This window comes from Callithrix jacchus, chromosome 5 (genome assembly GCF_049354715.1).
Source record: "Callithrix jacchus isolate 240 chromosome 5, calJac240_pri, whole genome shotgun sequence".
Taxonomy (NCBI): Eukaryota; Metazoa; Chordata; class Mammalia; order Primates; family Cebidae; genus Callithrix; species Callithrix jacchus.
Genome location: NC_133506.1, coordinates 2,634,923 through 2,662,565, shown reverse-complemented (window position 1 = coordinate 2,662,565; position 27,643 = coordinate 2,634,923). Strand labels below are relative to the sequence as shown.

The window sequence follows — 27,643 nt, the reverse complement described above, 5'->3', positions numbered from 1 at the left end:
CTCAGGATATCTTGGTTAACCAACTGAGGAGTCAGGCAAAGCCTATTTTATTTTATTTTATTTCTCTTCTTTTTTTTTTTGAGACAGAGTCTCACTCTGTTGCCCAGAGTCTCACTTTGTGGCCCACTCTATTGAGTGGTGCAATCTCAGCTCACTACAATCTCCACCTCCCTGGTTCAAGCGATTCTCCTGCCTTAGCCTCCTGAGTAGCTGGGATTACAGGTGCCCGCCACCATGCCCAGCTAATTTTTGTATTTCACCATATTAGCTAGGCTGGTCTTGAACTCCTGACCTTGTGATACACCTACCTGTGCCTCCCAAAGTGCTGGGATTACAAGCATGAGCCACCATGCCTTGCCGGCAAAGTCTATTTTCTGGGCTGTACCTGCAGCCATATATCTGTGGGCTCCTTTCTGAGACCTCCATGCAGGAAGGGCCTGGGCTGACGCTGAGCTTACCCACCTCTCCTGGTCTGGCTCTCTCGGATGAGGAAGGCCCCTCCAGGGTTCCCAGGTAACAATAACAGTTCCTCGGCTTTCTCCCTGCTCAGGCCCTCATACAGCCACCTGGAGGAGCAAGAGGCAAGAGAGAGGGACAAGGGACAGGGTCAGCCTATAGGAAGAGAGAAGCCAAGATTTTACTACCGCCTCTGAGTGACACTCACAAAGCCCTCCCTCTCTGGGCCTCAAAGTTCTGTCTGTTCCATGAACAGCTGGCCTTGGGATCTCTGAGGGCCACACTATCTTTGTCCTCCTAGTCCTGGCTCCAGGGCCCTGGGAGGACAAACTGATGGGGACAGCCCCAGCTTTCTTTGCCTGGAGACCTCATTCCCAAGTAACCTGGGGTGATCCCAGCCTCTGTGCTATCCCTGCTCAGTCCCTCCAACACCCTGATTCTATCCACTAACCTTTCTAAGCCTCACCTTTCCAAGCACTGCCCCTCTGTTTTTTCTTTTTATTGAGACAGGCTCCTGCTCTGTGGCCTAGACTGGAGAGCAGTGGCACAATCGCGGCTCACTGCAGTCTTGACCATCTAGACTCAGGTGATCCTCCCACCTCAGCCTCCCTAGAAGCTGGGGCTATAGGCGCACACCACTGCACCAGCCCCTCACGTGGTGTGCTCCCATCTCCCACATGGCCCTTTCAGCATTTCCACCACTAGATCATGGCCACCCTCCAAAGCTCAGAGCTTCACACCTCCTCTATAGGCCTTTCCAAGCCCCTCCTCTGGCTCCCACGTCTCATAGGCCAACCTATGCTAGGATGAGCTGTCTGTTCCTCCTGAGAGCAGGGCCTGGGCTTGATTCTCCTCTACCCCCAGCTTTGCTCAGCACAAAGCAGCACATAAAGGGGAGTTCTTGTGGGAAGAGAAAGCAGGAAACTCCCGTAAGGCAGGCCGGAGGTGGGAACTCACCCATGGGAGACTTTAGCCACGTGGACACTGGGGATGTTGTACTCTCTCCCTGAGACTTCAGACAGCACCGTCCACCAGTCTCCATCCCTGGAGAGAGAAAGGAGTGGGGGTACCTCTTTCAGACAAGCCAAGGCCCCAAAAACTGCACATTCTGGGTTTGCAGGGACCCTCTCAGGCTGGATCCTGTGGCCGTCTGTCCCACCTGTTTCCCAGGCTTCCCTACACTAGCTTGTCCAGGTACCTCCTGGGCCAGAGCTGGGGCTGGTGGTAGATGGCATGATTCCAGGTTCCCTGCTACAGGGCCCTGCCCACACACGGTTCTCCCTGCGGGGATGTCCAGCCACCTGAAACCCCAACACAGGGGTTCTGTGAGCATTTCAGCAAATGCCTTGTGCTTTTCTACTGGGAGGAAGGGACGCTTCTCGTGTGACAGCATCACCATTCTTTCCTTCCTTTATTTATTTTATTATTTTTTGAGATGGAGTCTCACTCTGTCAACAGGCTGGAGTACAGTGGCGTGATCTCGGCTCACTGTAACCTCTGCCTCCTGGGTTCAAGTGATTCTCCTGCCTCAGCCTCCTGAGTAGCGGGGACTACAGGTGCCCGCTACCACACCCAGATACTTTTTGTATTTTTAGTAGAGGCGGAGTTTCACCATGTTGGCCAAGCTGGTCTCGAACTCCTGACTTCATGATCCACCCACCTCAGCCTCCCAAAGGGCTGAAATCATAGGTGCGAGCTACCATGCCCAGCCTATTTAAAATTTTTTTTTTTTTTAATAAAGATGGGGTTTCACCAATCATGGCCAGGCTGGTCTTGAAGTCCTGACCTCAGGTGATCCACCCACCTTGGCCTCCCAAAGTGCTAGATTACAGACGTGAGCCACTGCACCCAGCCTAAATTTTTTTTTTTTATGAGACAGAGTTTTGTTCTTGTCACCCAGGCTAGAGTACAATGGTATGATCTCAGCTCGCTGCAACCTCCGCCTCTGGGTTCTAGCAATTCTCATGCTTCAGCATCCCAAGTAGTTGGGATTACAGGTGCCTGCCACCAAGCCCATCTATTTTAGTAAAGACAGGGTTTGGCCAGGCTGGTCACCATGTTGGCCAGGCTGGTCTTGAACTCCTGACCTCAGATGATCCACCCACCTCAGCCTCCCAAAGTGCTGGGATTACAGGTGTGAGCCACCACACCTGGGCCATTCGTTTATTTTTAGAGATAGTCTTGCTCTGTCACCCAAGCTGGAGTGCACTGGCTTGATCATAGCTCACTGCAGCCTTGAACTCCTGAGCTCAAGCGATTCTCCCATCTCAGCCTTCCAAACAGCTGGGACGACAGGCACACACCACCATACCTGGCTCTATTAGTGCATATTCAGGTACCCAGTGCCCATGGACTTACTCGGAGATGATGATCAATGGCTCCCCGAGTCTCAGCGACAGCTCGGCCTGGCCTCCTGCCGGGAAACTGCCCAGGGCCACGGCTGTGGCCTTGCTTCTCTCTAGATGGAGGGACAGAGATGGTCACCTACTTGGCTAGCAACGCATGAGGTCTTGTGGAGTCTGGCTCCAGCATCAGACCTCCACAAGCACCCTGAAGGAGTCCCATCCACTTCCTAAGAGGGCCACCCTGGAATCTGAAGCTTTTCCAGCAGAGCTTTGCAGAGCCCTGACAGTGCCCAGACAGAGAGAGAGAGAGACAGAAAGAGAAAGAAAAAATTTAGAGATAGGGTCTTGCTCTATCAGCACTGCTCTGCAGCCTGAGTGACAGGGCAAGATCCTGTCTCTAAAAATTAAGCTCACTGCAGACTTGACTGCCTGGGCTCAAATACAGGTGTGCTACTCTACACCTGGTTAATTAAAAGCAATTATTTAGTAGAGATGAGGTCTTGCTATGTTGCCCAGGACATGGTGGCCATGAAACTCAAGATGTAGAGGCCATAAGGCCCTATTTCAAGGCTGGGCATCAGGTGGAAGGGCTCCCTCAGCAAAGGACCCACGCCCTCACCAACCCCAGAGGGCAGCCTGCTCAAGCCAACCATGCTCCCTATGACTGCCAGGCCTCGTAGCCTGAAAATCCAGCCTTCAGTGGCTGCTGAAGGTCACTACACCGCACCCTAGTATCCCTCCCTTCTTCCCCTTTGTCCTTTTTTGTAAGGATTCCTGAAAGAGATGCTTGTAGCACATTAACACTAACTACTTATTCTAAAATTAAGCACATAATTGGAAGTAAAACACTCCTCAGCAAATGCAAAAAGAACAGAAGTAATAACAGTCTCTCTGACCACAGTGAATCGAATTAGAACTCAGGGTTAAGAAACTCACTCAAAGGCCAGGCGTGGTGGCTCACGCCTGTAATCCCAGCACTTTGGGAGGCCAAGGTGGGCGGATCACGCGGTCAAGAGATCGAGACAATCCTGGCCAACATGGTGAAATCCCGTCTCTACTAAAAATACAAAAAAATTAGCTGGGCGTGGTGGCACGCACCTGTAGTCCCAGCTACTGGGGAGGCTGAGGCAGGAGAATTGCTTGAACTGGGAGGCGGAGGTTGCAGTGAGCCAAGGTCACGCCACTGCACTCCAGCCTGGTGCCTGGTGATGGAGTGAGACTGTCTCAAAAAAAAAAAAAAAAAAAAGAAACTCACTCAAAACCACACAACTACATGGAAACTGAACAGCCTGCTCCTGAATGACTATTGGGTAAATAACAAAATTAAGGCAGAAATAAATAAGTGCTTTGAAGCCAATGAGAACAAAGGCACAACGTACCAGAATCTCTGGGACACAGCTAAAGGAGTATTTAGAGGGAAATTTATAGCACTAAATGCCCACAGGAGAAAGCGGGGAAAGATCTCAAATTGACACCTTATCACAGTTAAAAGAACTAGAGAAGCAAAAACAAACAAATTCAAAGCTAGCAGAAGATAAGAAATAACTAAGATCAGAGCATAACTGAAGGAAATAGAGACACAAAAAACCCTTCAAATAAACCAGTGAATCCAAGAGCTGTTTTTGTTTTGTTTTGTTTTTGTTTTTTGAGACGGAGTCTTGCTCTGTCACCAGGCTGGAGCGCAGTGGCACGATCTTGGTTCACTGCAACCCCTGCCTTCAGAGATCAGGCAGTTCTCCTTCCTCAGCCTCCTGAGTAGCTGGGACTACAGATATGTGCCACCATGCCCGACTAATTTTTTGTATTTTAGTAGAGATGAGGTTTCACCATGTTGGCCAGGATGGTCTCGATCTCCGGATCTTGTGATCTGCCTGCCTCAGCTTCCCAAAGTGCTGGGATTACAGGGAGCTGTTTTCGTTCATTTGTTTGTTTGCTTTTTTTGAGACAATCTTGCTCTGTTGCCCAAGCTGGAGTGCAGTGGCGTGATCTTGGCTCACTGCAACCTCCAGCTCCTGGGTTCAAGTGATTCTCCTGCCTCAGCTTCCCGAGTAGCTGGGACTACAGGCACATGCCACCATACCTGGCTAATTTTTTGCATTTTTTTTAAGTAGAGATGGGCTTTCACCATGTCAGCCTGGATGGTCTCAACCTTCTGACCTTGTGATCTGCCTGCCTCAGCCTCCCAAAGTGCTGGGATTACAGGTGTGAGCCACCGAGGCTGGCCAGCGAGTGGAGAGTTCTATAGATGTCTATCAGGTCTGCTTGTTCCAGAGCTGAGTTCAAGTCCTGAATATCCTTGCCTTGTTGATCTAATACTGACAGTGGGGTGTTAAAGTCTCCCACTATTATTGTGTAGGAATCTAAGTTTCTTTGTAGATCTATAAGAACTTGCTTTATGAATCTGGGTGCTCCTGTATTGAGTGCATATATATTTAGGATAGTTAGCTCTTCTTGTTGCATTGATCCCTTTACCATTACGTAATGCCCTTTGTCTTTTTTGATCTTTGTTGATTTAAAGTCTGTTTTATCAGAGACTAGGACTGCAACCCCTGCTTTTTTTTTGCTTTTCATTTTCTTGGTAAATATACCTCATCCCTTTATTTTGAGCCTATGGGTGTCTTTGCATGTGAGATGGGTCTCCTGAATACAACACACCAATGGGTCTTGACTCTTTATCCAATTTGCCAATCTGTGTCTTTTAATTGGGCCATTTAGCCCACTTACATTTAAGGTTAATATTACTATGTGTGAATCTGATTCTGTCATCATGATGCTGACTGATTATTTCAGCCTTTTTGCACTGGTTTTTCCTCATCTTGGTGGATTCCTCTGGATCTAACCGTAGGCAGAGGTCCTGAGGCCACTCTGAGTCATGCCTGGGGCTGCTCAGGGTGGTGACCACCCCTATCCATGGGCAGAGCCTTCCCTGCCTGTGGGGCCTCAGCGAGCTATGCCCTCCCCTCCATCACGATCTATCCTCAGTCCAGGGAGGAGTGTGTTTTGGGCAACCCCATCCATGAGCCCTCCACCAAGGTGGAGTCTGCGTGGTTTCCTGGTCTCCTTCCTGCATGGCCTCTCAGTGCAGATGAGGTGGCTAAAAGGAGGCAGCTGCCTCTCCACCAGGAGTCCTACAGGGCTCAGGGGGTCACGGCATGTGAACCTGGGCATGTGAGCCTAAGGCTGGAATTAGGGAGATGAGGATACTGGGGGCTTAGGCTGAGGAGAAGGAGAGAAGTCCCTGCAATATAGGAGATTTTTCTTGTTTTGTTTTTAAGACAGGGTGTCTCAGGCCAGGTGCACTGGCTCATGCCTGTAATCTCAGCATTTTGGGAGGCTGAAGTGGGCACATCACCTGAGGTTTGGAGCTTGAGACCAGCCTGGCCAACATGGTGAAGCCCTGTCTCTACTAAAAATATAAAAAGATCAGCCAGGTGTGGTAGTAGGTCCCTGTAATCCCAGCTACTTGGGAAGCTGAAGCAGAATTGCTTGAACCCAGGAAGCAGAGGTTGCAGTGAGCCAACATGGTGCCATTGCACTCCAGCCTGGGTGACAATGTGAAACTCTGTCTTAAAAAAAAAAAAAAAAAAAGACAAGGTTTTGCTCTGTTACCCAGGCTGGAGTGCAGTGGTGCAATTTTGGTTGACTGCAGCTTCTATCTCCCAGGTTTGAGCGATTCTCCTGTCTAAGCCTCCCAAGTAGCTGGGACTACAGGTGGGCACCACCACACCTAATTTTTTTTTTCTGAGATGGAGCCTCACTCTGTGGCCCAGGCTGGAGTGCAGTGGTGCAATCTGGGCTCTCAGCAATCACCACCTCCTGGGTTCAAGTGATTCTCCTGCGTCAGCCTCCCAAGTAGCTTGGACTACAGGGGTGTACCACCACACCTGGCTAATTTTTATATTTTTAGTAGAGATGGAATTTCACCATACTGTCCAGGCTTGTGTCAAACTCCTGACCTCATGATCCACCCACCTCAATCTCCCAAAGTGCCAGGATTACAGGCATGAGCCACTGTGCCCAGCTTTTTTTTTTTTTGGCAGAGTCTTGCTTTTGTTGCTCAGGCTGCAGTGCAATAGTGTGATCGAGGCTCACTGTGACCTTCATCTCTAGGGTTCAAATGATTCTCCTGCCTCAGCCTCCTGAGTAGCTGGGATCACAGGTGGTGGGTGCTGCCATGCCCGGCGAATTTTTGTATTTTTAGTAGAGATGGAGTTTCACCACATTGGTCAGGCTGGTCTCAAAGTCCTGACCTCAGGTGACCCACCTGCCTCAGCCTCCCAAAGTGCTGGGATTACAGGCCTGAGCCACTGCACTCAACCAGTTTAGGCGATTTAACCAAAGTGCCAGTAGCAAAGCTTGTACAAGAGCCATATAAAGTACATGTCCCTAGGCTCTGTCCAGGAAAGCAAGAATATACACTGTGAAGTAGTGTGATCTTATCTGTGCTGGTTGATTTTATGTGTCATTGTGACTAGGCCACACAACCCAGGTATTTGGTCAAATACCAGTCTAGATATTGCTATGAAGACTTTTTTTTTTTTTTTTTTTGAGACGGAGTTTCGCTCTTGTTACCCAGGCTGGAGTGCAATGGCGCGATCTCAGCTCACTGCAACCTCCACCTCCTGGATTCAAGCGATTCTCCTGCCTCAGCTTCCTGAGTAGCTGGGACTACAGGCACGTGCCATTATGCCCAGCTAATTTTTTTGTATTTTTAGTAGAGATGGGGTTTCACCATGTTGACCAGGATGGTCTCCATCTCTTGACCTCATGATCCACCCACCTCGGTCGGCCTCCCAAAGTGCTGGGATTATAGGCGTGAGCCACTGCGCCCGGCCTTATGAGGACATTTTTTAAGAAGAGATTGAATTTAAATCAGTAGTCTTAGTAAAGCAGATGACCCTCCCATAATGTGGGTGGGCCCCATGCAATCAGTTGAAGGCCTTAAAATAACAAGACTGATATCCTTTGAGGAAGAAGGAATTCTGCCTCCAGACTGTGGTTGGACTCAGGACTGTGGCATCAGCTCTTCCCTGGGTCTCCAGCCTGCTCTGCAGATTTCAGACTTACAGCCTCCACAATCATGTGAGCCAGCTCCTCAAAAATAAATGTCTACACACATACACACACACACAGACACACACACACACACCCCCCACTACTGCCACCACCTATTGGTTCTGTTTCTTGGAGAACCCTAATACATTATCAAAATCCCAATAAAGATGTGACTTGAGAAAGGATTTGTTACCTGTTATGGAGCTATGGAGAACAAGAAACAGACCTGGGGCCATAGTTCCAACATCAAAATACTAGAATTACTAGGATATTTTGATTGTTCATCTGTCCTAAAAACTGTGAGTTTTAGTCAAGACTCTTTCAGAAAATCACAGTTATAGACTCAGCATATGCATTGTCTATGCTATTTTCCCCCACTAAGATGGCCCTGGCAAGGGTCAGGTACAGTGGGTCATGCCTGTAATCCCAACATTTTGGGAGGCTGAGGCGGGCAGATCACCTGAACTCAGGAGTTCGAAACCAGCCTGGCCAACATGGTGAAACCCCATCTCTACTAAAAATACAAAAGTTAGCTAGGCATGGTAGCATGCGCTTGTAATCCCAGCTACTTGGGAGGCTAAGGCAGGAGAATTGGTCGAGCCTGGGAGGCGGAGGTTGCAGTGAGCTGAGATCATTCCATTGCACTCCAGCCTGGGCAACGAGGACGAGACTCCGTCTCAAAAAAACAAAACAAAACAAAACACAGCCCTGGCCAGGTGCAGTGGCTCATGCCTGAAATCTCAGCACTTCAAGAGGCCAAGGCGGGAGGATCACTTGAGCCCAAGAGTTCAAGACCAGTCTGGGCAACATAGGGAGACCCCATCTCTACAAATAATTTAAAAAATTAGCCAGGAAGCCACGTGTGGTGGCTCAGGCCTGTAATCCCAGCACTTTGGGAGGCCGAAGCAGGAGGATCACGAGGTCAAGAGATGGAGACCATCCTGGCCAACATGGTGAAACCCCGTGTCTACTAAATATATAAAAATTAGCTGGGTGTAGTGGTGCGTGCCTGTAATCCCAGCTACTCGGGAGGCTGAGGCAGGAGAATTGTTTGAAACTGGGAGGTGGAGATTGCAGTGAGCTGAGATCATGCCACTGTACTCCAGCCTGGTGACACAGTGAGACTCTGTCTCAAAAAATAAAACAACAGCAAAACAAAAACAACAACAAAAAAAAACCCAAAAACAACAGCTGGGCGTGGTGGCTCATGCCTATAATCCCAGCACTTTGGGAGGCTGAGGCGGGTGAATCACGAGGTCAAGAGATTGGGACCATCCTGGTCAACAAGGTGAAACCCCGTCTCTACTAAAAATACAAAAATTAGCTGGGCATGGTGGTGTGCGCCTGTAGGCCCAGCTACTCGGGAGGCTGAGGCAGGAGAATTGCTTGAACCCAGAAGGTGGAGGTTGCGGTGAGCCAGGATCGTGCCATTGCACTCCAGTCTGGGTAACAACAGCAAAACACTATCTAAAAAAAAAAAAAAACCCAAAACAACACCCACCATCATAAAAATAAAAGAGACAGCCCTAATTTCACTTCAGGTAATTACACAGTACCTCTTAGGTCCATTAGAACAGTATAGCAAAGCTTTCTGCAACAATGGAAATGTTCTGCAATTCTGTACTGTCTAACATGGTGGTCACTTGCTACATGTGCTATTGAGCACTTAAAATATGGCTGGGGTGATGGAAGACGTTTTCTTTATTTTTATTTTTTTGAGATGGATTCTCACTCTGTCACCCAGGCTGGAGGGAAGTGATGCAATCTCGGCTCACTGCAACTTCCACCTCCTAGGTTCAAGTCATTCTTTTTCCCTGCCTCCTGAGTTGCTGGGATTATAGGCATGCGCCATCAGAGCTGGCTAATTTTTGTATTTTTAGTAGAGACAGGGTTTCACCATGTTGACCACGTTGGTCTTGAATTCCGCAGGTGATCTGCCCGCCTTGCCTTCCCAAAGTGCTGGGATTACAGGCATGAGCCACCATGCCCGACCTTGGCCTAAAATGTTAAGTTGAAGCAGTTGTGTGTGTCTGGGGGCTACTGCAGTGGACAATTCAGCTCTGGGGGGCTGCAGAGGTGGGGCTGGCCAGCTTGGTGTTTGGATAACAACTGGTTGAGGAGGAGGGAAGCCCTGGGGAATGCCTGGGGGATTATCATGCCCTCCTGGTTTAATATTCTGCTTTGTGCCTGTTGCTTTCTCCTACTTGCTTATTTATCTGGTTGTTGACAGTTCTTACTGCTAAGATAGGCTCCACAGGAGCAGGGACCCTGCTGCATGGCTCAGTAGGCAGGCCCTGGTGTGTAGCAGGCACTCAGTGGTGCTTACGCTGTGTTGGAGCTGCTGGCCAGGAAGGCCCATAAAGGCAGTGACATCTAGGACTGTGTGGGAAGGGCCTGGCTGTAGCAGACCACAAGGCCTACCTGCTTCCATGGACACAGGTCCCTGGCCTTGGACAGAGGGGCTCAAGCTTGGACTTGGCAGGCATTTTCTTCTGCTGGGCAGACTTCCCATTGTTCCTCAGCAGAGAACAGAGAAGCACACCATCGAGGGAAATCTGAAAGAGACACCGTGATGTGGACAGAGCTGAGGCTCCTGCCCTGATCTCAGATACCCCTCCCTCCCCAGATCGGCCCTGGCTATCTCCTCACAGAGCATGTGAATGACCTCCCTCCTGTGGGACCAGGCTCCAGCCTCTCTGCCAGACCCTGAAGGCTTCCTGCACATCGGACCCTGTTTTCTGCATATCTCATCTTTTTATGCCACAACAGGCGCAATGCTTTCTTTCTGGGCCTCTACTTGTGTCCCTCCCATGGTCAATCATGCCCTCTCCTATCCTTCAGTCCTGTTTGGATCCCAATCTTCCTTCCCCAGGAAGCTTTCCCAGCCCCCCAGCCTTTGTTGATCACTCCTTTGAATTCCTATGGCTCACTTAGAACCTCTTCTCTGACCTGGGATCATACTCTGCTACTGGGTGGCAGAGGACAATGACAGGACATTAAGCTCCCTCCAGGCATACCAGGACCTGTGGTTTGGGTCAGAGGTCGGCAAGAGGGGCTGGGCACAGTGGCTGATGCCTATAATCCCAGCACTTTGGGAGACCAAGGTGGGTGGATCAACTGAGGTCAGGAGTTCGAGACCAGCCTGACCAATATGGTGAAACCTCATCTCTACTAATAACACAAAAATTAGCTGGGCATGGTGGCATGCACCTGTAGTCCCATCTACTCAGGAGGGAGGCTGAGACAGGAGAATTGCTTGAACCTGGGATGCTGAAGTTGCAGTGAGCCAAGATTGGGCCATTGCACTTCAGCATGGGTGACAGAGAGAGACTCCCTCTCAAAAAAAAAAAAAAAAAAAGAGAGGTCTGCAAGGGGGATCTGAGCAGGCTTGAGAGTTGGTGTCACAGCAAGCAAAGGCGACATGGATACACTGTTCTTGGTGTCACAAAGCCAAGTAAGAGTACCTGTCTCAGCCTCCTGAGTTGCTGGGATTGCAGGGGTAAGCACTTAGTAAGAGGCTGATCGCTTTAAGAGGCCGAGGGGGGCTGACTGCTTGAGCTCAGGAGTTCAAGACCAGCGTGGCCAACATAGTGAAATCCCATATCTACCAAAAAACCCACACAAATTAGCTGAGTGTGGTGGCACACATCTGTAGTTCCAGCTATTCAGGAGGCTGAGGTGGGAGGGCGGGAGGATTGCTTGATCCTGGGAGATGGAGTTCACAGTGAGCCAAGATCATCCCACTGCACTCCAGCCTGGGCAACAGAGTGAGATGCTGTCTCGAAGAAGAAAAAAAAAAAAATGGACCGTGGGGTTGGGTTGTATGATGCAGTGATGACTTGCAGGGCTCTGGGGGATTGACTGTTGAGCCACTTCCCTTCTCTGTGCCCCCTTTTCCTCATCTGAAAAATGGGGATAAAGACATCCAACATATAGGTCCAAGAGATAATGCACATGAAAACCCTAGCCAGCCCCATGTTTCCTTTACCACGTCCTGAATGTCACTTCATCAGAGGCCTCTCCTGGGAGCCTCCCCAGGAGGTCTTGTTCTGTCACCCAGGCTAGAGTGTAGTGGCACGGTCCTAGCTCATTGCATCCTTGAACTCCTGGGTTCAGGGGATCCTCCCACCTCAGCTAGGATTACAGGCATTAGCTGCCACCACAACCAGCTTCTTTGCAAGTTTTAAGTTATGGGCTCTTGCCATGTTGCCCAGGCTGGTCTTGAACTCCTCCCACCTCAGCTTCCCAAAGTCCTGGGATTACAGGTGTGAGCCATGGCACCCAGCCTCTCTTCAAAAGTTTTCATTATTCATTTGAGAGTTTGCTTGTTTAATCTGCCACTATCCTGTAACTGCAAAAGGACAAAGACTTCTTTTGTTTGCCTATTACTCAGCATTTAGTGAGGCATGACAGAAGGTACTTGGTACACATTAACTAAATGAGACTGTTAGTTCTTCAGACAGGTATCTTATCCTTAGAATAGTTTAAATTCCCAGATTCCCAGGGTAGTGCTGATTTTCCCAAACACTATATTTTGTTTGAGGAGTGGGAGGCAGAGTTTTGTATTTCTTTTCAGATGATTTCATTCTTTACAGTAGGGACAAGGCACAATTACACGTTTGGCCCAATGCAGCTGGTATTCATGGAGCTCCTGCTCTGTGTCAGGCACCTGCCAAGGGCTGGCGGTCCCTGGAGGAGGAATCCATGCTTCGTACCCTGGAGCAGCTCACTGGATGGGGTTGTGACAGAGTGGGCTCCTTCCTTGCCTTTGAATCCCACACTGCCTAGATGAGGACGGTTATTCATTAATATCGTGGAGTGATTTCTGTGGCCTCCTGGGCCAGTCCTGTTCAGGGAGTAAAGATCCTACCTTAGAGGCTGGAACAGCCCTCTCTATTCTTCAGCCTGTAATTGACATGGGAATAACAATACCTGGGCCAGGCGTGGTGGCTCACGCCTGTAATCCTAGCACTTTGGGAGGCTGAGGCAGGCAGATCACATGGGGGTCAGGAGTTTGAGACCTGCCTGGCCAACATGGTAAAACCCTGTCTCTACTAAAAATACAAAAATGAGCCGGGAGTGAAGGCTCACACCTGTAATCCCAACACTTTGGGAGGCTGAGGCAGGCAGATCATATGAGGTCAGGTATTTAAGACCAGTCTGGCCAAGATGGTGAATATAAAAATAAGCCAGGCATGGTGGCGGGCGCCTGTAATCCCAGCTACTCGGGAGGCTGAGGCAAAAGAATTGTTTGAACCTGGGTGGCAGAGACTGCAATGAGCCGAGATTCTGCCATTGCCATTGCACTCCAGCCTGGGCAACAGAGTAAGATTCTGTCTCAGAAAAAAAAAAACCTGCTTGCTGCTGCCTCCCTATGGGAAGTTCAACATTCATCTGGAAGGAAGCTCTTGAACACAGAATGGGCATATCACATGGAAATGGCTCCTGAAAGCCACTTCCTGCTCAGACCTTAAGGATCCTGCAGCCTGGGTACACTGAGACGGCGCTGATGTTCTTGAGGAGGATTTTTGGTTTTGTTTTAAATTATAGGGGGTCTTGCTGTGTTGCCCAGGCTGGTCTCAAATTCCTAGGCTCAAGCAATCCTCCTGAGGAGGTTGTTTACAATCCTAAGACCAGGAAACTCCAGGAAGAGAACCTCTGCCTTGGGTAGCATGAGTGCTCCCTTGAACCTGGTTGGAGCTGTGTGGCCTCAGGCAAAGCATCTGTGAATGAGGGTGCTCTATAGGCACCACAGGACTGTGTTGCAGGAGTCTGGCACTGAATGGGTGCTCAGTAAGGCTTAGTTTCCTTTCCCCTCCTTCAGGAAGACCACAATCACCACCTGCAATAGACCCAGAGGCTCCTTCCTGCCGCAGGTGGAGCTGGGGGCTGGGCCCAAAGGCAGATGCGGACAGGGGAGTTATACTCAGGCTGAAAGCCTCCCCAAAGTCTCTGCAAGGACTCGGGCAAATTAAGGCAAAGATGCCCCTAGGGGCAAAATAAAGACTATGCGGTGGGCAGGCCTAGGAGAAGGCAGTATTAGTCACAACTTTTATAAGACAGCATCTGATCATTAATGACACAAAATTTTGAGCAACTTACTATGTGCCAGGCACTTTCCGGAGGACATGAGACACTGGGTGAAAGGAAAAAGTTAGTCAAAGGCACCGAGATCAGCACACTGCCCAGAACATAAATATTTATATATATTTAAATGTCTCACTTGAGTCCCATTTCAGATACAGTGACCAACAAGTCCCTGAGAGGACCTTGTGCTTCTGGTCATGTAGCCCATTCGTGCAGGGCTGGGCCTGCCGTCATGTGTATTTTGTGCTTCTTAAGATCATTTTTCAGCGATGGGGGTAAGAGTGATGAATTTGGCCAGGCACGGTGGCTCATGCCTTTAATCGCAGCAATTCAGGAGGTTTTCTGGCTCAGGAGGATTGCTTGAGGCCAGGGGTTCGAGACCAGTCTGCGCAACATAGTGAGGACCGCCCCCCCCACCCACTTTATCTCTACAAAAATATAACAAATTAGCTGGCATGGTGGTACATGCCTGAAGTCCAGCTACTCGGGAGGCTGAGGCAGGAGAATCGCTTGAGCCCAGGGGTTCAAGTCTACAGTTAGTCATAATCCTGCCACTGCACTTCAGCCTGGGTGACAGAGCAAGACCCCAACTCAAATAATAATAATGAATTTGGATTGAGTTAAAGGGAGACTTCTCCCTCTCTCTCAGCTGAAAAATATCACCCTTTTGAGAGTGAGATTGCACTGTAAGCTCTACAGCTGAAATGTCTTGAGAGATGATAGCCCTCACGTTCCTGACTTCGGAATCTGACTGCAGCACAGAGAGGGGCCCAAAGTCACACAGCAAGTGCACAACCGAGATGAGACTAGCTGCAGGGAAGCTCCAAGAGGCAGTCAAAGGTGGAGCAGATAGGTCTTGGTTCTTCTGGGACCCCCAGAAACCACCCCTCTTTACAGCCTCAGTAGAACCACTTCCCTTTCTCCTTGAGCTCGTTTTTTTCCCCAACAGCAAATAAAGCCCGGTCCCAATCTGGGCCAGGGAGACCATTCTTCTCCACCTGTCACCAGACCACCTGTAAACAAAACCAAGTGTACTTACTGGTCTGTCCTCAAAAGCTTGGGAAGAGGGCTCCGCTGAGATGCATGCTCTGGCTTTGAGGGACCTTCTGGAAGTCTGCCAGTGTTCTTGGTGCTAGGGCACCCAGAACTCTCCCAGCCTGGAAGGATCTTCAGGGAGAGGCTAGGTGTTGGTTTGGGTAGCTCAGCGTCCCTCTGCGGTCGGCAGTTTGTACATCAAGGATGGATCAGCTGCCTCTTGCTCCTTACGGATTCTGGACTGGGGAACCCTCCCAAGCACAGCCAAGCCAGGAGGAAGGCCCAGGGCCCTTTGAGCTCTACCGTAGAGACACAGGCACAGGGTCCTTTGAGCTCCAGCTCCGTCTGCACACTCTGTGGTTCTCACAGCCACCCGTTTCCTCTGACGGCATCACGGACCATCGAGGAGCCACCTTCCCCGAGTTCCTGTTTCTAAGGGAGCAGCTGCTGTCTTGTCACGACTGTGGAGCTAAAGGTTTTTCTCTGGCTTTGTGGCTTGGTCTTGTCCAAGGAACACAGGACTGAGGAAAATGAACAGGAGTTCCCATGCTGGCCTGACCATAATAGTCACCCAGAGGGGCTTAATTGTAGCAATTTCTGGAAAGTCCCACACCTTCTAAATCCAAGTCATCAGATAGGGAGCCGAGGAATCTAAATTTTAAACCCTCCAAGAGATTCCCTTGATGGGCACGTTTGGGAAGCACTGCCTTTTCAACCTTTATTGTGTATAGGAATCACTCGGAGATCTTGTTTTTTGTTTTTTTGAGACGGAATTTTCGCTCTTGTTACCGAGGCTGGAGTGCAACGGCGCGATCTCGGCTCACCGCAACCTCCGCCTCCTGGGTTCAGGCAATTCTCCTGCCTCAGCCTCCTGAGTAGCTGGGACTACAGGTGTCCACCAACATGCCTGGCTAATTTTTTTTTTAAATATTTTTAGTAGAGATGGGGTTTCACCGTGTTAGCCAAGATGGTCTTGATCTCCTGACCTCATGATCCGCCCGCCTCGGTCTCCCAAAGTGCTGGGATTACAGGCGTGAGCCATGGCGCCCAAACATGACAGGCAAACTTTCTTTTTTTTTCCTTACCTTTTCCCTCCCTCCCTTCCTTTTTTTTTTTTTTTTTGAGACAGAGTCTTGCTCTGTCACCAAGGCTGGAGTGCTGTGGTTCAAACTCAGCCCACTGCAACCTCTGACTCTCGGGTTTGAACAATTCTCCTGCCTCAGCCTCCCAAGCAGCTGGGACTACAGGCACATGCCACCACACCCAGCTAATTTTTTGCATTTTTAGTAGAGATGGGGTTTCACCATATTGGCCAAGCTGGTCTTGATTTCCTGACCTCATGATCCACCCATCTCGGCCTCCCGAAGTGCTGGGATTACAGGCGTGAGCCACTGCACCTGGTCAACAGGCAAACTTTCAAAACAAGCCTCAAGGTGCAGTTCATGAATGGAGCAGGAAGTAGGGAATCTCTGGTCTCTTCTTAAAATAATCCTGCCGTATAACTCTCCTTTTCCACTTAGGGAGGCACCTAAGAATTACAAAATTTAAAATGCTAGGTCTTGCACTAAGAAATATGCATTGGTGTTCCTCCCTGGCTACTGGCCAGAGCTCCTAAAACCCTTCTAATTTCCTAGGTGACAGAAGTGTTTTCTATTCTAATGAGGCAACACTTGGTGGGCTCCTGGATGGGGACTGGTCACTAGAAAGACAAACCCATCATTATGAGCTTGGAGCTTTCAGTCCCACCCTCATCTTCTGGAGTGAGGAGAGGAGCTGGAGGTTGAGTTAATAATTGATAATGCTTATGTGATGACTTCTATAAAAATCCCTAAACTACGAGGTTCAGAGAGCTTCCAGGTTGGTGAAAACATCCAACACACCAGAAGGGTGACAGACCCCAACTCCCTGAGACCCCTCCAGACCTTGCCCTATGTACCTTTTTTTGGGGTGACGGAGTCTTGCTCTGTTGCCCAGGCTAAAGTGCAGTGGTACAGTCTAGGCTCACTGCATTCTCTGCCTCCTGGATTCAAGTGAGCCTCCCGAGTAGCTGGGATTATAGGCATGTGCCACCATGCCCAGCTAATTTTTGTATTTTTAGTAGAGATGGGGTTTCATCATGTTGGCCAGGCTGATCTCGAACTCCTGACCTCAGGTGATCTGCCTGCCTTGGCTTCCCAAAGTGCTGGGATTACAGGCGTGAGCCACAGCATCCAGCCTCCTACATACTTCTTTATCTGGCTATTTACCTGTATCCTTTTTATTTTATTTTTTATTTTTATATTTTATTGTGTTTTAGGTTTTGGGGTACATGTGAAGAATATGCAGGATTGTTGCATAGGTACATACATGGCAATGTGGTTTGCTGCCTTCCTCCCCATCACCTATATCTGGCATTTGTCCCCATGTTATCCCTCCCCAACTTCCCACCCCCTGCTGTCCCTCCCCTAGTTACCCCCAACAGACCTCAGTGTGTGATGCTCCCCTCCCTGCGTCCATGTGTTCTCATTGTTCAACATCCGCCTATGAGTAAGAACATGCAGTGTTTCATTTTCTGTTCTTGTGTCAGTTTGCTGAGAATGATGGTTTCCGGGTTCATCCATGTCCCTACAAAGGACATGAACTCATTGTTTTTTTTTTATGGCTGCATAGTATTCCATGGTGTATATGTGCCACATTTTCCCTGTCCAGTCTATCATCGATGGGCCTTTGGGTTGGTTCCAAGTCTTTGCTATTGTAAACAGTGCTGCAGTGAACATTCGTGTGCATGTATCCTTATAGTAGAACTATTTATAATCCTTTGGATATATACCCAGTAATGGGATTGCTGGGTCAAATGGAATTTCTATTTCTAGGTCCTTGAGGAATCGCCACACTGTCTTCCACAGTGGTTGAACTAATTTACACTCCCACCAACAGTGTACACGTGTTTGTATTTCTCCACATCCTCTTCAGCATCTGTTGTCTCCAAATTTTTTAATGATCACCATTCTAACTGGCGTGAGATGGTATCTCAATGTGGTTTTGATTTGCATTTCTCTAATGAACAGTGATGATGAGCATTTTGTTTATTGGCCTCATATATGTCTTCTTTTGAAAAGTGTCTGTTTATACCCTTCACCGACTTTTGAATGGGTTTTTTTTTTTTTCTTGTAAATCTGTTTTAGTTCTTTGTAGATTCTGGATATTAGCCCTTTGTCAGATGTGTAGATTGCAAAAATTTTTTGCCGATTCACCCTAACGATTGTTTCTTTTGCTGTACAGAAGCTCTGGAGTTTAATTAGATCCCATATGTGTATTTTGGCTTTTGTTGCCAATGCTTTTGGTGTTTTAGTAAAAAGTCCTTGCCTATGCCTATGTCCTGAATGGTTTTCTTCTAGGGTTTTTATGGTGTTGGGTCTTATGTTTAAGTCTTTAATCCATCTGGAGTTAATTTTAGTGTAAGGTGTCAGGAAGGGGTCCAGTTTCTGCTTTCTGCACATGGCTAGCCAGTTTTCCCAACACCATTTATTAAACAGGAAATCCTTTCCCCATTGCTTTTGTGAGGTTTGCAAAGATAAGATGGTTGTAGATGTGTGGCATTGCCTCCAAGGCCTCCGTTCTGTCCAATATCATACTGTTTTAATTACTGTAGCCTTGTAGTATAGTTTGAAGTCAGGTAGCATGATGCCTCTAGCTTTGTTCTTTTTGCTTAGAATTGACTTGGCTATGCAGGCTCTCTTTTGGTTCCATATGAAGTTTAAGGTGTTTTTTTCCAGTTCTGTAAAGAAGGTCACTGGTAGCTTGATGGGGATAGCATTGAATCCATAAATTACCTTGGGCAGTATGACCATTTTCACCATATTGATTCTTCTTAACCATGAGCATGGAATGTTTCTCCATCTGTTTGTGTCCTCTCTTATTTCCTTGAGCAATTGTATTCCTAGGTATTTTAGTCTCTTTGTAGCAATTGTGAATGGCAGTTTGTTCTTGATTTGGCTCTCTTTAAGTCTGTTATTGGTGTATAGGAATGCTTGTGATTTTTGCACATTGATTTTTGTATCCTGAGACTTTGCTGACGTTGCTTATCAGTTTCAGGAGATTTGGGGCTGAGATGATGGGGTCTTCTAAATATACAATCATGTCATCTGCAAAGAGAGACAATTTGACTTCCTCCTTTCCTAATTGAATACCCTTTCTTTCTTTTTCTTGCTTGATTGCTCTGGCTAAAACTTCCAATACTATATTGAATAGGAGTGGTGAGAGAGGGAATCCTTGTCTAGTGCCAGATTTCAAAGGGAATGCTTCCAGTTTTGCCCATTCAGTATGATATTGGCTGTGGGTTTGTCATGAATAGCTTTTATTATTTTGAGATACATTCTGTCAAGACCTAGTTTATTGAGAGTTTTTAGCATAAAGGACTATTGAATTTTGTCAAAGGCCTTCTCTGCATCTATTGAGATAATGATGTGGTTTTTGTCTTTGGTTCTGTTTATGTGGTGAATTACGTTAATAGACTTGCGTGTGTTGAACCAGCCTTGCATCCTTGGTATGAGGCCTCCTTGATCGTGATGGATAAGCTTTTTGATGTGCCATTGCAATTGGTTTGCCAGTATTTTATTTTATTTTATTTTTCATTTTTTTGAGATGGAGTTTCACTCTTGTTACCCAGGCTGGAGTGCAATGGCGCGATCTCGGCTCACCACAACCTCCACCTCCTGGGTTCAGGCAATTCTCCTGCCTCAGCCTCCTGAGTAGCTGAAATTACAGGCATGCGCCACCATGCCCAGCTAATTTTTTGTATTTTTAGTAGAGATGGGGTTTCACCATGTTGACCAGGATGGTCTCGATCTCTTGACCTTGTGATCCACCTGACTGGGCCTCCCAAAGTGCTGGGATTACAGCTGTGAGCCACTGTGCCCGGCGCCAGTATTTAATTGAAGATTTCTGCATCTATGTTCATCATAGATATTGGCCTGAAGTTTTCTTTTCTTTTTGAGTCTCTGCTGGGTTTTGGTATCAGGATGATGTTGGTCTCGTAAAATGATTTGGGAAGGATTCCCTCTTTTTGGATTGTTTGGAATAGTTTCAGAAGGAGTGGTACCAGCTCCTCTTTGTATGTCTGGTAGAATTTGGCTGTGAACCCATCTGGTCCAGGGGTTTTTTGATTGGTAGGCTATTGCTGCCTCAACTTCAGCTCTTGTTATTGGTCTATTCAGGGTTTTGACTTCTTCCTGGTTTAGGCTTGGGAGGATGCAAGTGTCCAGGAATTTATCCATTTCTTCCAGGTTTATTGGTTTATGTGCATAGAGTTGTTTGTAGTAATCTCTGATGGTGGTTTATTGCATCTATTTGATTATTCTCTTTTCTTTTTTATTAATCTGGCTAGTGATCTGTTTTGTTATCTTTTCAAAAAACCAGCTCCTGGATTTATTGATTTTTTGAAGGTCTTTTTGTGTATCTCCTTCAGTTCTGCTCTGATCTTAGTTATTTCTTGTCTTCTGCTAGGTTTTGAGTTTTTTTTATCTTGATTCTCTAGCTCTTTCAATTTTGACGATAGGGTGCCAATTTTAGATCCTTTCTTGCTTCTCATGTGGGCACTTATTGCTATATATTTTCCTTTAGACACTGTTTTAAATGTGTCCGAGAGATTCTGGTATTCTGTGTCTTCGTTCTTGTCGGTTTCGAAGAACATCTGTATTTCTGCCTTCATTTAATTGTTTATCTAGTCAACATTCAACAGCCAGTTGTTAAGGTTCCATGAAGTTGTGCAGTTCTGAGTTAGTTTCTGAGTTCTGAGTTCTAACTTGATTGTATGTGGTCTGAGAAACTGTTCGTTATGATTTCTGTTCTTTTGCATTTGCTGAGTGATTTACTTCCAATTATGTAGTCCATTTTAGAGTAGGTGTGGTGTGGTGCTGAGAAGAATGTATATTCTGTGGATTTGGTGTGGAGAGTTCTGTAAATGTCTATTAGGTTTGCTTGGTCCAGGTCTGAGTTCAAGTCCTGGATATCCATGTTAATTTTCTGTCTGGTTGATCTAATATTGACAGTGGAGTGTTAAAGTCTCCCACTATTATTGTGTGGGAGTCTAAGTCTCTTTGTAAGTCATAAGAACTTGTTTTATGTATCTGAGTGCTCCTGTATTGAGTGCATATATATTTAGGATCGTTTTTTGTTGCATTGATCCTTTTACCATTATGGGACATCCTTCTTTGTCTCTTTTGATCTTTGTTGGTTTAAAGTCTATTTTATCAGAGACTAGGATTGCAACTCCTGCTTTTTTTTTTGCTCTCCATTTGCTTGGTAAATCTTCCTCCATCTCTTTATTTTGAGCCAATGTGTATCCTTGCATGTGACATGGGTTTTGACTTTTAATCCAATTTGCCAGTCTGTGTCTTTTGATTGGGGCATTTAACCCATTTACATTTAAGGTTAATATTGTTATGTGTAAATCTGATGCTGCCATTTTGATGCTAGCTGGTCGTTTTGCCCGTTAGTTGATGCAGTTTCTTCATTGTGTCAATGCTCTTTACCATTGGTATGTTTTTGAAGTGGCTGGTACTGGTTGTTCCTATGTTTAGTGCTTCTTTCAGGAGCTCTTGTAAAGCAGGCCTGGTCATGATGAAATCTCTGAGCAATTGCTTGTTCGTGAAGGATTTTATTTCTGCTTCACTTATGAAACTTAGTTAGGCTGGATATGAAATTCTAAGCTGAAAGTTCTTTTCTTTAAGGATGCTGAATATTGGTCCCCACTCTCTTCTGGCTTGCAGGGTTTCTGCTGAGATCCCACTGTGAGTCTGATGGGCTCCCCTTTGTGGGTAACCCGACCTTTCTCTCTGGCTGCCCTTAGCATTTTTTCTTTCATTTCAACCCTGGTCAATCTGACGATTATGTGCCTTGGGGTTGCTCTTTTGAGGAATATCTTTGTGGTGTTCTCTGTATTTCCTGGACTTGAATATTGGCCTGCCTTGCTAGGTTGGGGAAGTTTTCCTGGATAATATCCTGAAGAGTGTTTTCCAGCTTGAATTCATTCTCTCCATCACATTTAGGTACACCTATCCAATGTAGATTAGGTCTTTTCACATAATCCCATATTTCTTGGAGGCTTTGTTCGCTTCTTTTTATTTCTTTTCTCTAATCTTGCCTTTTTATTTTTTAAATACGTGTTTTTTCTGTTTCTAGAATAGAGACAGAGTCTCACTATGTTCAGCCCAGGCTGGTCTTAAACTCCTGGGCTCAAATGATCCTCCTGCTTTGGCCTCCTAAGTGCCATGTGAGACACCATGCCCAGCCTCATATCCTTTAGAATAATAAAACAATAAATTCAGTGTTTCCCAGAGTCTGTGAGCAATCTTAAAAAACTAACAAACCTGAGGGAGGAGGTCCAATTTGTAGCCAGGTTGAACAGAAGTGTGAGTAACCTGGGAATCCATTGCTTTCAAATGGCATGTGAAGCAGGGGGCAGTCTTGTGGGTCTGAACCCTTAACCTGTGGGGTCTAACTCCAGGAAGCTGGTGTCATAATTGAATTTAGGACACCTACTGTCTGGGGTGAAGCCTTGGTTGGTATGGGAAAAAAGCCCATGCATTTAGTCACAGAAGTGTTGAGTGTAGTGGAAGAAACTGTTTCCCATATTGCCACTTACTAGTTTTGTGACCATTTACAAACTAGCTATCTCTGGGCCTGTTTCTGCATCCATAAAATGGGAATGGGATGTATCTCACTGAATCAATAGAGGGAAATTTATAGGAAGATGTTAAGGGCCTGTATAGGGCCTCAATAAAAGGCTGATTCCCACATTTGTAATCCTAGCATTTTAGGTGGCTGAGGCAAGATCACTTGAGGCCAGGAGTTCAAGTTCAGCCTGGGCAATGAAGTGACACCCTGTCTCTACAAAAAATAAAAAATTAGCCAGGCATGGTGTTGCATGCCAGTAGTCCCTGCTACTCAAGAAGCTAAAGTGGGAGGATGGCTTGAGCCTGGGAGTTTGAGGCTACAGTGAGCAATGATCACACCACTGCCACCTAGCTTGGGTGACAAAGTGAGACATTGTCCAAAAAAAAAGGCCCAGTGTGGTGGTTCATGTCTGTAATTTAAGCACTTTGGGAGGCCAAGGTGAGCGGATCACTTAAAGTCAGGAGTTCCAGACCAGCCTGGCCAACATGGCAAAACCCCCATCTCTACAAAAAATTAGCTGGGCTAGGTGGCACATTCCTGTAGTCCCAGCTACTTGGGAGGCTGAGACAGGAGAATTGCTTGAACCTGGGAGGGAGAGGTTGCAGAGTGGAGATTGTGCCACTGCACTCCAGCCTGGGCAACAGAGCAAGACTCTGTCTCAAAACAAAACATAACCAAACAAAGGGCAACTGAGGCCATCAGATCAATTCCTTCCCATGTCAGCATTCTGTGGAACACAGGCTTGCATCGTCACGTGTGGGCTTGGTAATCTGCATCTGTTCAAATGCATTTGTTTCAACTCCTCTGCCGGAATGAGTAGGGTCCATGTCATTTTACGAGTGCCTCTCGCATGTGCAGCAATCCAGACGCCCTTTTGCTGGCACTTGCCCCTGGGTCACTGAAAAACTCATCTGAGATGGTGGTCTCCTGAAATTATTATTATTATTATGATTTTTAGTTGAATCTCACTCTGTAGCCCAGGCTAGAGTGCAGTGGCGTGATCTTGGCTTGCTGCAACCTCCGCCTCCCAGTGATTCACCTGCCTCACAGCCTCCTACGTAGCTGGGATTACAGGCATGCACCCCCATGACTGGCTAATTTGTGTATTTTTAGTAGAAACAGGGTTTCACCATGTTGGCCAGGATGGTCTTGAACTCCTGACCTCAAGTGATCTACCTGCCTTGGCCTCCCAGAGTGCTGGGATTACAGGTGTGAGCCACCACACCTGGCCTGAAATTATTCTTGACAGGTACAAATCTGGCCATTTCTGGAGAAACACAGGCTGGTCTCAGAGAGGAACCCAGACAAGTGGTTGCAGATTATTAAATGACAGGTGGGACCCAGCAATCCCACGCAGGTGGTGGAGCTGCGACGTGAACCACCTTCTCAAGACCTCAGCTGCTTCTACTCCATCACAAACAACACTATCAGGCTTCTTTTGATTTTTGGCTTGAGGGAAGTACAACACATCAGATGGAATTCTGCATAATTCCCTGGGATTTAATCCTGGCTGGACTTACTGGCTGTAGGACCTTGGGCAATGATTTATCATCAGGCTTCATTTCCTCCTATAAATGGACAGTGTTGCTTGGTGGATAAGCAATCACATGTGAAAATGTCAACATCAACATACAGCAACTCGATCCTGCCCTGAACCCCAGTGAATGGCTTGAGAGAAATAACACCAGCAATCAGGTAACAATGAGACATATACAGCTTTATTTAATAATGTGTAAAAAGTCATACTCTGGCAGAGTGATGCATTCCTTATCTCAGCAGAAAGCAAACAATGTGTCTGAAAAGCCTCTTCCCAAGATTTGGAACTGTGTAACCCTGAGCTTACATCTCAATGCGCCCAAGAGCTGGGCTCTTGCTATGTGGCAGCTGGTATCCACAGTTCTTTCTCTCACCCTCCAGTGATACTCTCTGGCTGGCTGTGACTCCCTCACCTAACAGTAGACAGGCTGAAAACAACTTCAACTGGACAGGGCTGCCTCTACAGATGGGCCCCTTCCTTCCTACAAAAGGTGGGGTTTATAGGATTAAGAATGTTTCTGACGGCCAGGCACAATGACTCATACCTACAATCCCAGTACTTTGGGAGGCCAAGGTGGGTGGATCACCTGAGGTCAGGAGTTTGAGACCAGCCTGGCCAACATGGCGAAACCCCATCTCTATTAAAATAAAAAAACTAGCCAGGTGTGATGGCAGGTGCCTGCAGTCCCAGCTCACAGGCAAGGATGACACAGCCACTTGAGACAAGAACTGCTTGAGCCCGGGAGGCAGAGGTTGCAGTGAACCAAGCTTGCGCCATTGCACTCTAGCCTGCACGACAGAGCGAGACTCTGTCTCAAACAAACAAACAAAAAAAAACAAAGACTCTTTCTGAGAAATGAGTTCTATATTAATTTAATTTGGCTTCCATATGGCTGCTGAAATCAAGCTTATTAAACATGATACAATGTTAATGGCTGTTCCTCTCCCCCCACCCATTTCTCCACCATCTACATGCTTTTTAAGCCATCCCTCTCCCCTTTCTGGGAAGTGAGGAATGGAGACATACTCTCATCATAGACTAAGAGGCACTTCTTGTGGATATGCAGATGTCTGGTATCAGATACTGCAGCAATAGCAGTTTTGTTCCTGCAGAGCAGAGGCCTGGCATTTTGTTTTCCACCTTCCTGTGCTAAGTGAGTCCAGTAATTAAGCTACACTCACTCCTTGGAAACAACTCTTATGTTGTATCAGAACCTCACTGATGGTTCATGGGCTTCCAGCAGAATATATTCCTTCCTTTTATTTATAGAATAGTATACAGGAATTCATTTGGACAGAAGGAGCCTCTCTATGTAACAGGCAGCCTTCTCCTATTGGTCACAATCAATCAATGGTCCAGGCAGTAATTATGATTTTCCACATTCCTTAGAGCTGCTCTCTCCTGAAATCACTTTGCAAATTTTGTTGACCAATTTGCAAACAAGATAATGCAGTTGGCCTACCCGACCTAGAAATTTGTTGTGCCTAATTCCCTTAAAAAAACCATTGAGAATGCAAAATAAGTCCCTTTTTTGTTTTTTTGCAGAAGCACTACAAGAAAGCATGTCTAAAACCACAGAACTATGCACACACAAACACAGACACACATGCTCGCACACACACAGAGTCGGGATCAAAGAATCTTATCTGATACATAGTTGAGGGGGCACGGAAAAAAGCTGGCAAGAGAGGATATGAAGAGACCTGATCAGCTAAAGATGTTGGAATGTTACAGTATGGCATGAAAGTGGGTTTTGGGATATACAAAAAAGGGGTGGGCAGGCAGAGAGAATGATAAATCCAGGCTACTAGAGAGAGGTTCAGTGGCCATGCATGAGTTAAAGATAGTAGAGGCCAGTTTACTGGATGAAATGTTATATTATGGAGTGGTCATTTGAAGAAGGATGGACTTGCAATGATCCAGGGGAGGAGCATCTGTTTAGCAGGACACCTCCATGGTCTGGTGTCTGTCCAGGACATCAGGGGACTCACAGGATTCTTGAGTTCCATCTGACTGATTGCTGGTGACAGACCGGCTGAAGGGACTTTCTCCAGAGCCAATGCTACTTGAGGTTGAGTGGGTTCGTGATCGGGCGAGCCGGGTCATGCTGGCAGATGGTACTGTAACAGAGAACCAAAGGGGACTAGAAGATGAAGCCCTGCTTAAGCTCAGCTAACCTAGGAGTCTCATCAAAGGCTTTATGTTTAGTTTTTCCAACTCATTTACGATGACACCCAGGGCAAGATATAGCCATCCCCATTTTGTATTATTTGTTCTAGGTGAGTGGTGAAATGTGAGGACACTTTAATCCTTTAGATCTGGTTGGAATCTCAGCTGACTGTAGTCCCCAGCAGAACGAGGGGAATCCTAAGTCCAGAGTATAGCCTCTTAGCTATGCCCACCCCATTCAGACAGTGATAGAATGGAAGCTTTCGGAACCCAAACAGGTAAATAAAACCTACAGTACATGCAAGACTAAACCAAAAGAAAAGAAAGACAAACACACAAGTATGAAGGTGTTTCACAAACACAGTGCAAGCCCGATACAACGAGACCACCATCCGTGTACACAGGCTACCTTGCTACCTGGGGAGATGTGTAGGATGGTGTGGGTCAAGGGGAGGGCAGGTTGGCTTGGAGCTGACCTCTACACAGGGATGAGGTGTTTAACTCAGACTCCTTTTCTGCCACTGCTTGACCCTAAGGTCCTTCCAGCTTGGCTGGGACTGGGCCTTACCTGGCATAGCCTCCCTGCCTATCCTCCTGGGCAGCAGCCACTCCACTAGCTGTCATTTCAATGCTGGGGTCAAAAGGTGCCATTATCTGCAGAGTTCTCTGGGCACAGCCTCTGACCCTCCTATTTAGAGCCAAAGCTCCCCTTGGATTCCTGTGTCTGGAGGTTAATTCAAGGATCAGTAGGTGGTGGTGGAAGACAGGCCCTGCCTATCAAGTTTCAGCTGCTGCTGTGACCCTGGATTTAGGATGACAAGAGGAGGCCTTCCCCTTACAACCAGATCCTTTCTTACTCCTAGGGAACCAGGGCTGGACCTGTAGGCTAAATCTCTTGGGGTGTACTGAGCCACGTTCTATCGGGCTCTCACTGCACAGGAAGACGGCGGACATGCTACAGGCAGCCAGTGCAGCCAGGAGAGGCTGGAAGGCGGGGCGGAGCCAGCACAGAGGAAGGTACCTGACTCGGTGCTCAAGTGACTGAGCTGCACATACGGGACTGGAAGCAGGATGGACATAGGAAAAGCCAGGTTAGTGACCCGAGAGTGCCAAGTGGCAACCTCAGTTGCCTGGTAGACACTGACAGAATACTCTAAGACAGGGATAAAATTTTATTTTAAGGTCCCAGAGAGGAGGTGAGGCTGACAGATAATTCAATAGCATCTCAGATGTTACTTTCCTCAATTAGACAAAAGCAACTGTTTTCCTCTTGCTATAAACAGTCATCTTGCTTTGGATCAGA

At 47.2% G+C, this 27,643-nt stretch overlaps 2 protein-coding genes across 22 annotated transcripts in view; both read right to left on the bottom strand.

The window, feature by feature from the left end:
- SLA2 (Src like adaptor 2) overlaps positions 1 to 15,343 on the bottom strand; it is a 30,872-nt gene extending 15,529 nt beyond the window's left edge. The window contains exons 1-5 of the mRNA XM_003732780.6: positions 14,983 to 15,343; positions 10,278 to 10,411; positions 2,815 to 2,914; positions 1,414 to 1,500; positions 463 to 566 (exon numbers count right to left, since the gene is read on the bottom strand). Of these exons, the coding sequence (XP_003732828.4) occupies positions 463 to 566; positions 1,414 to 1,500; positions 2,815 to 2,914; positions 10,278 to 10,368 (382 nt within the window). The 5' untranslated portion in view covers positions 10,369 to 10,411; positions 14,983 to 15,343. The remainder of the gene's footprint in view (positions 1 to 462; positions 567 to 1,413; positions 1,501 to 2,814; positions 2,915 to 10,277; positions 10,412 to 14,982) is intronic.
- An 8,987-nt stretch (positions 15,344 to 24,330) lies between these two features.
- The window catches only part of NDRG3 (NDRG family member 3), an 86,096-nt gene continuing 82,783 nt past the window's right edge, over positions 24,331 to 27,643 (bottom strand). For 12 of the 21 annotated variants that reach the window (XM_035302661.3, XM_078371036.1, XM_078371035.1 and 9 more), the window contains one exon: positions 24,331 to 26,291. In XM_035302661.3, the coding sequence (XP_035158552.1) occupies positions 26,110 to 26,291 (182 nt within the window). In that variant the 3' untranslated portion in view covers positions 24,331 to 26,109. Of the gene's footprint in view, positions 26,292 to 27,361; positions 27,401 to 27,643 lie in introns of all 21 variants that reach the window. The other 9 variants (XM_035302654.3, XM_078371032.1, XM_035302658.3 and 6 more) reach the window with 1 other exon arrangement.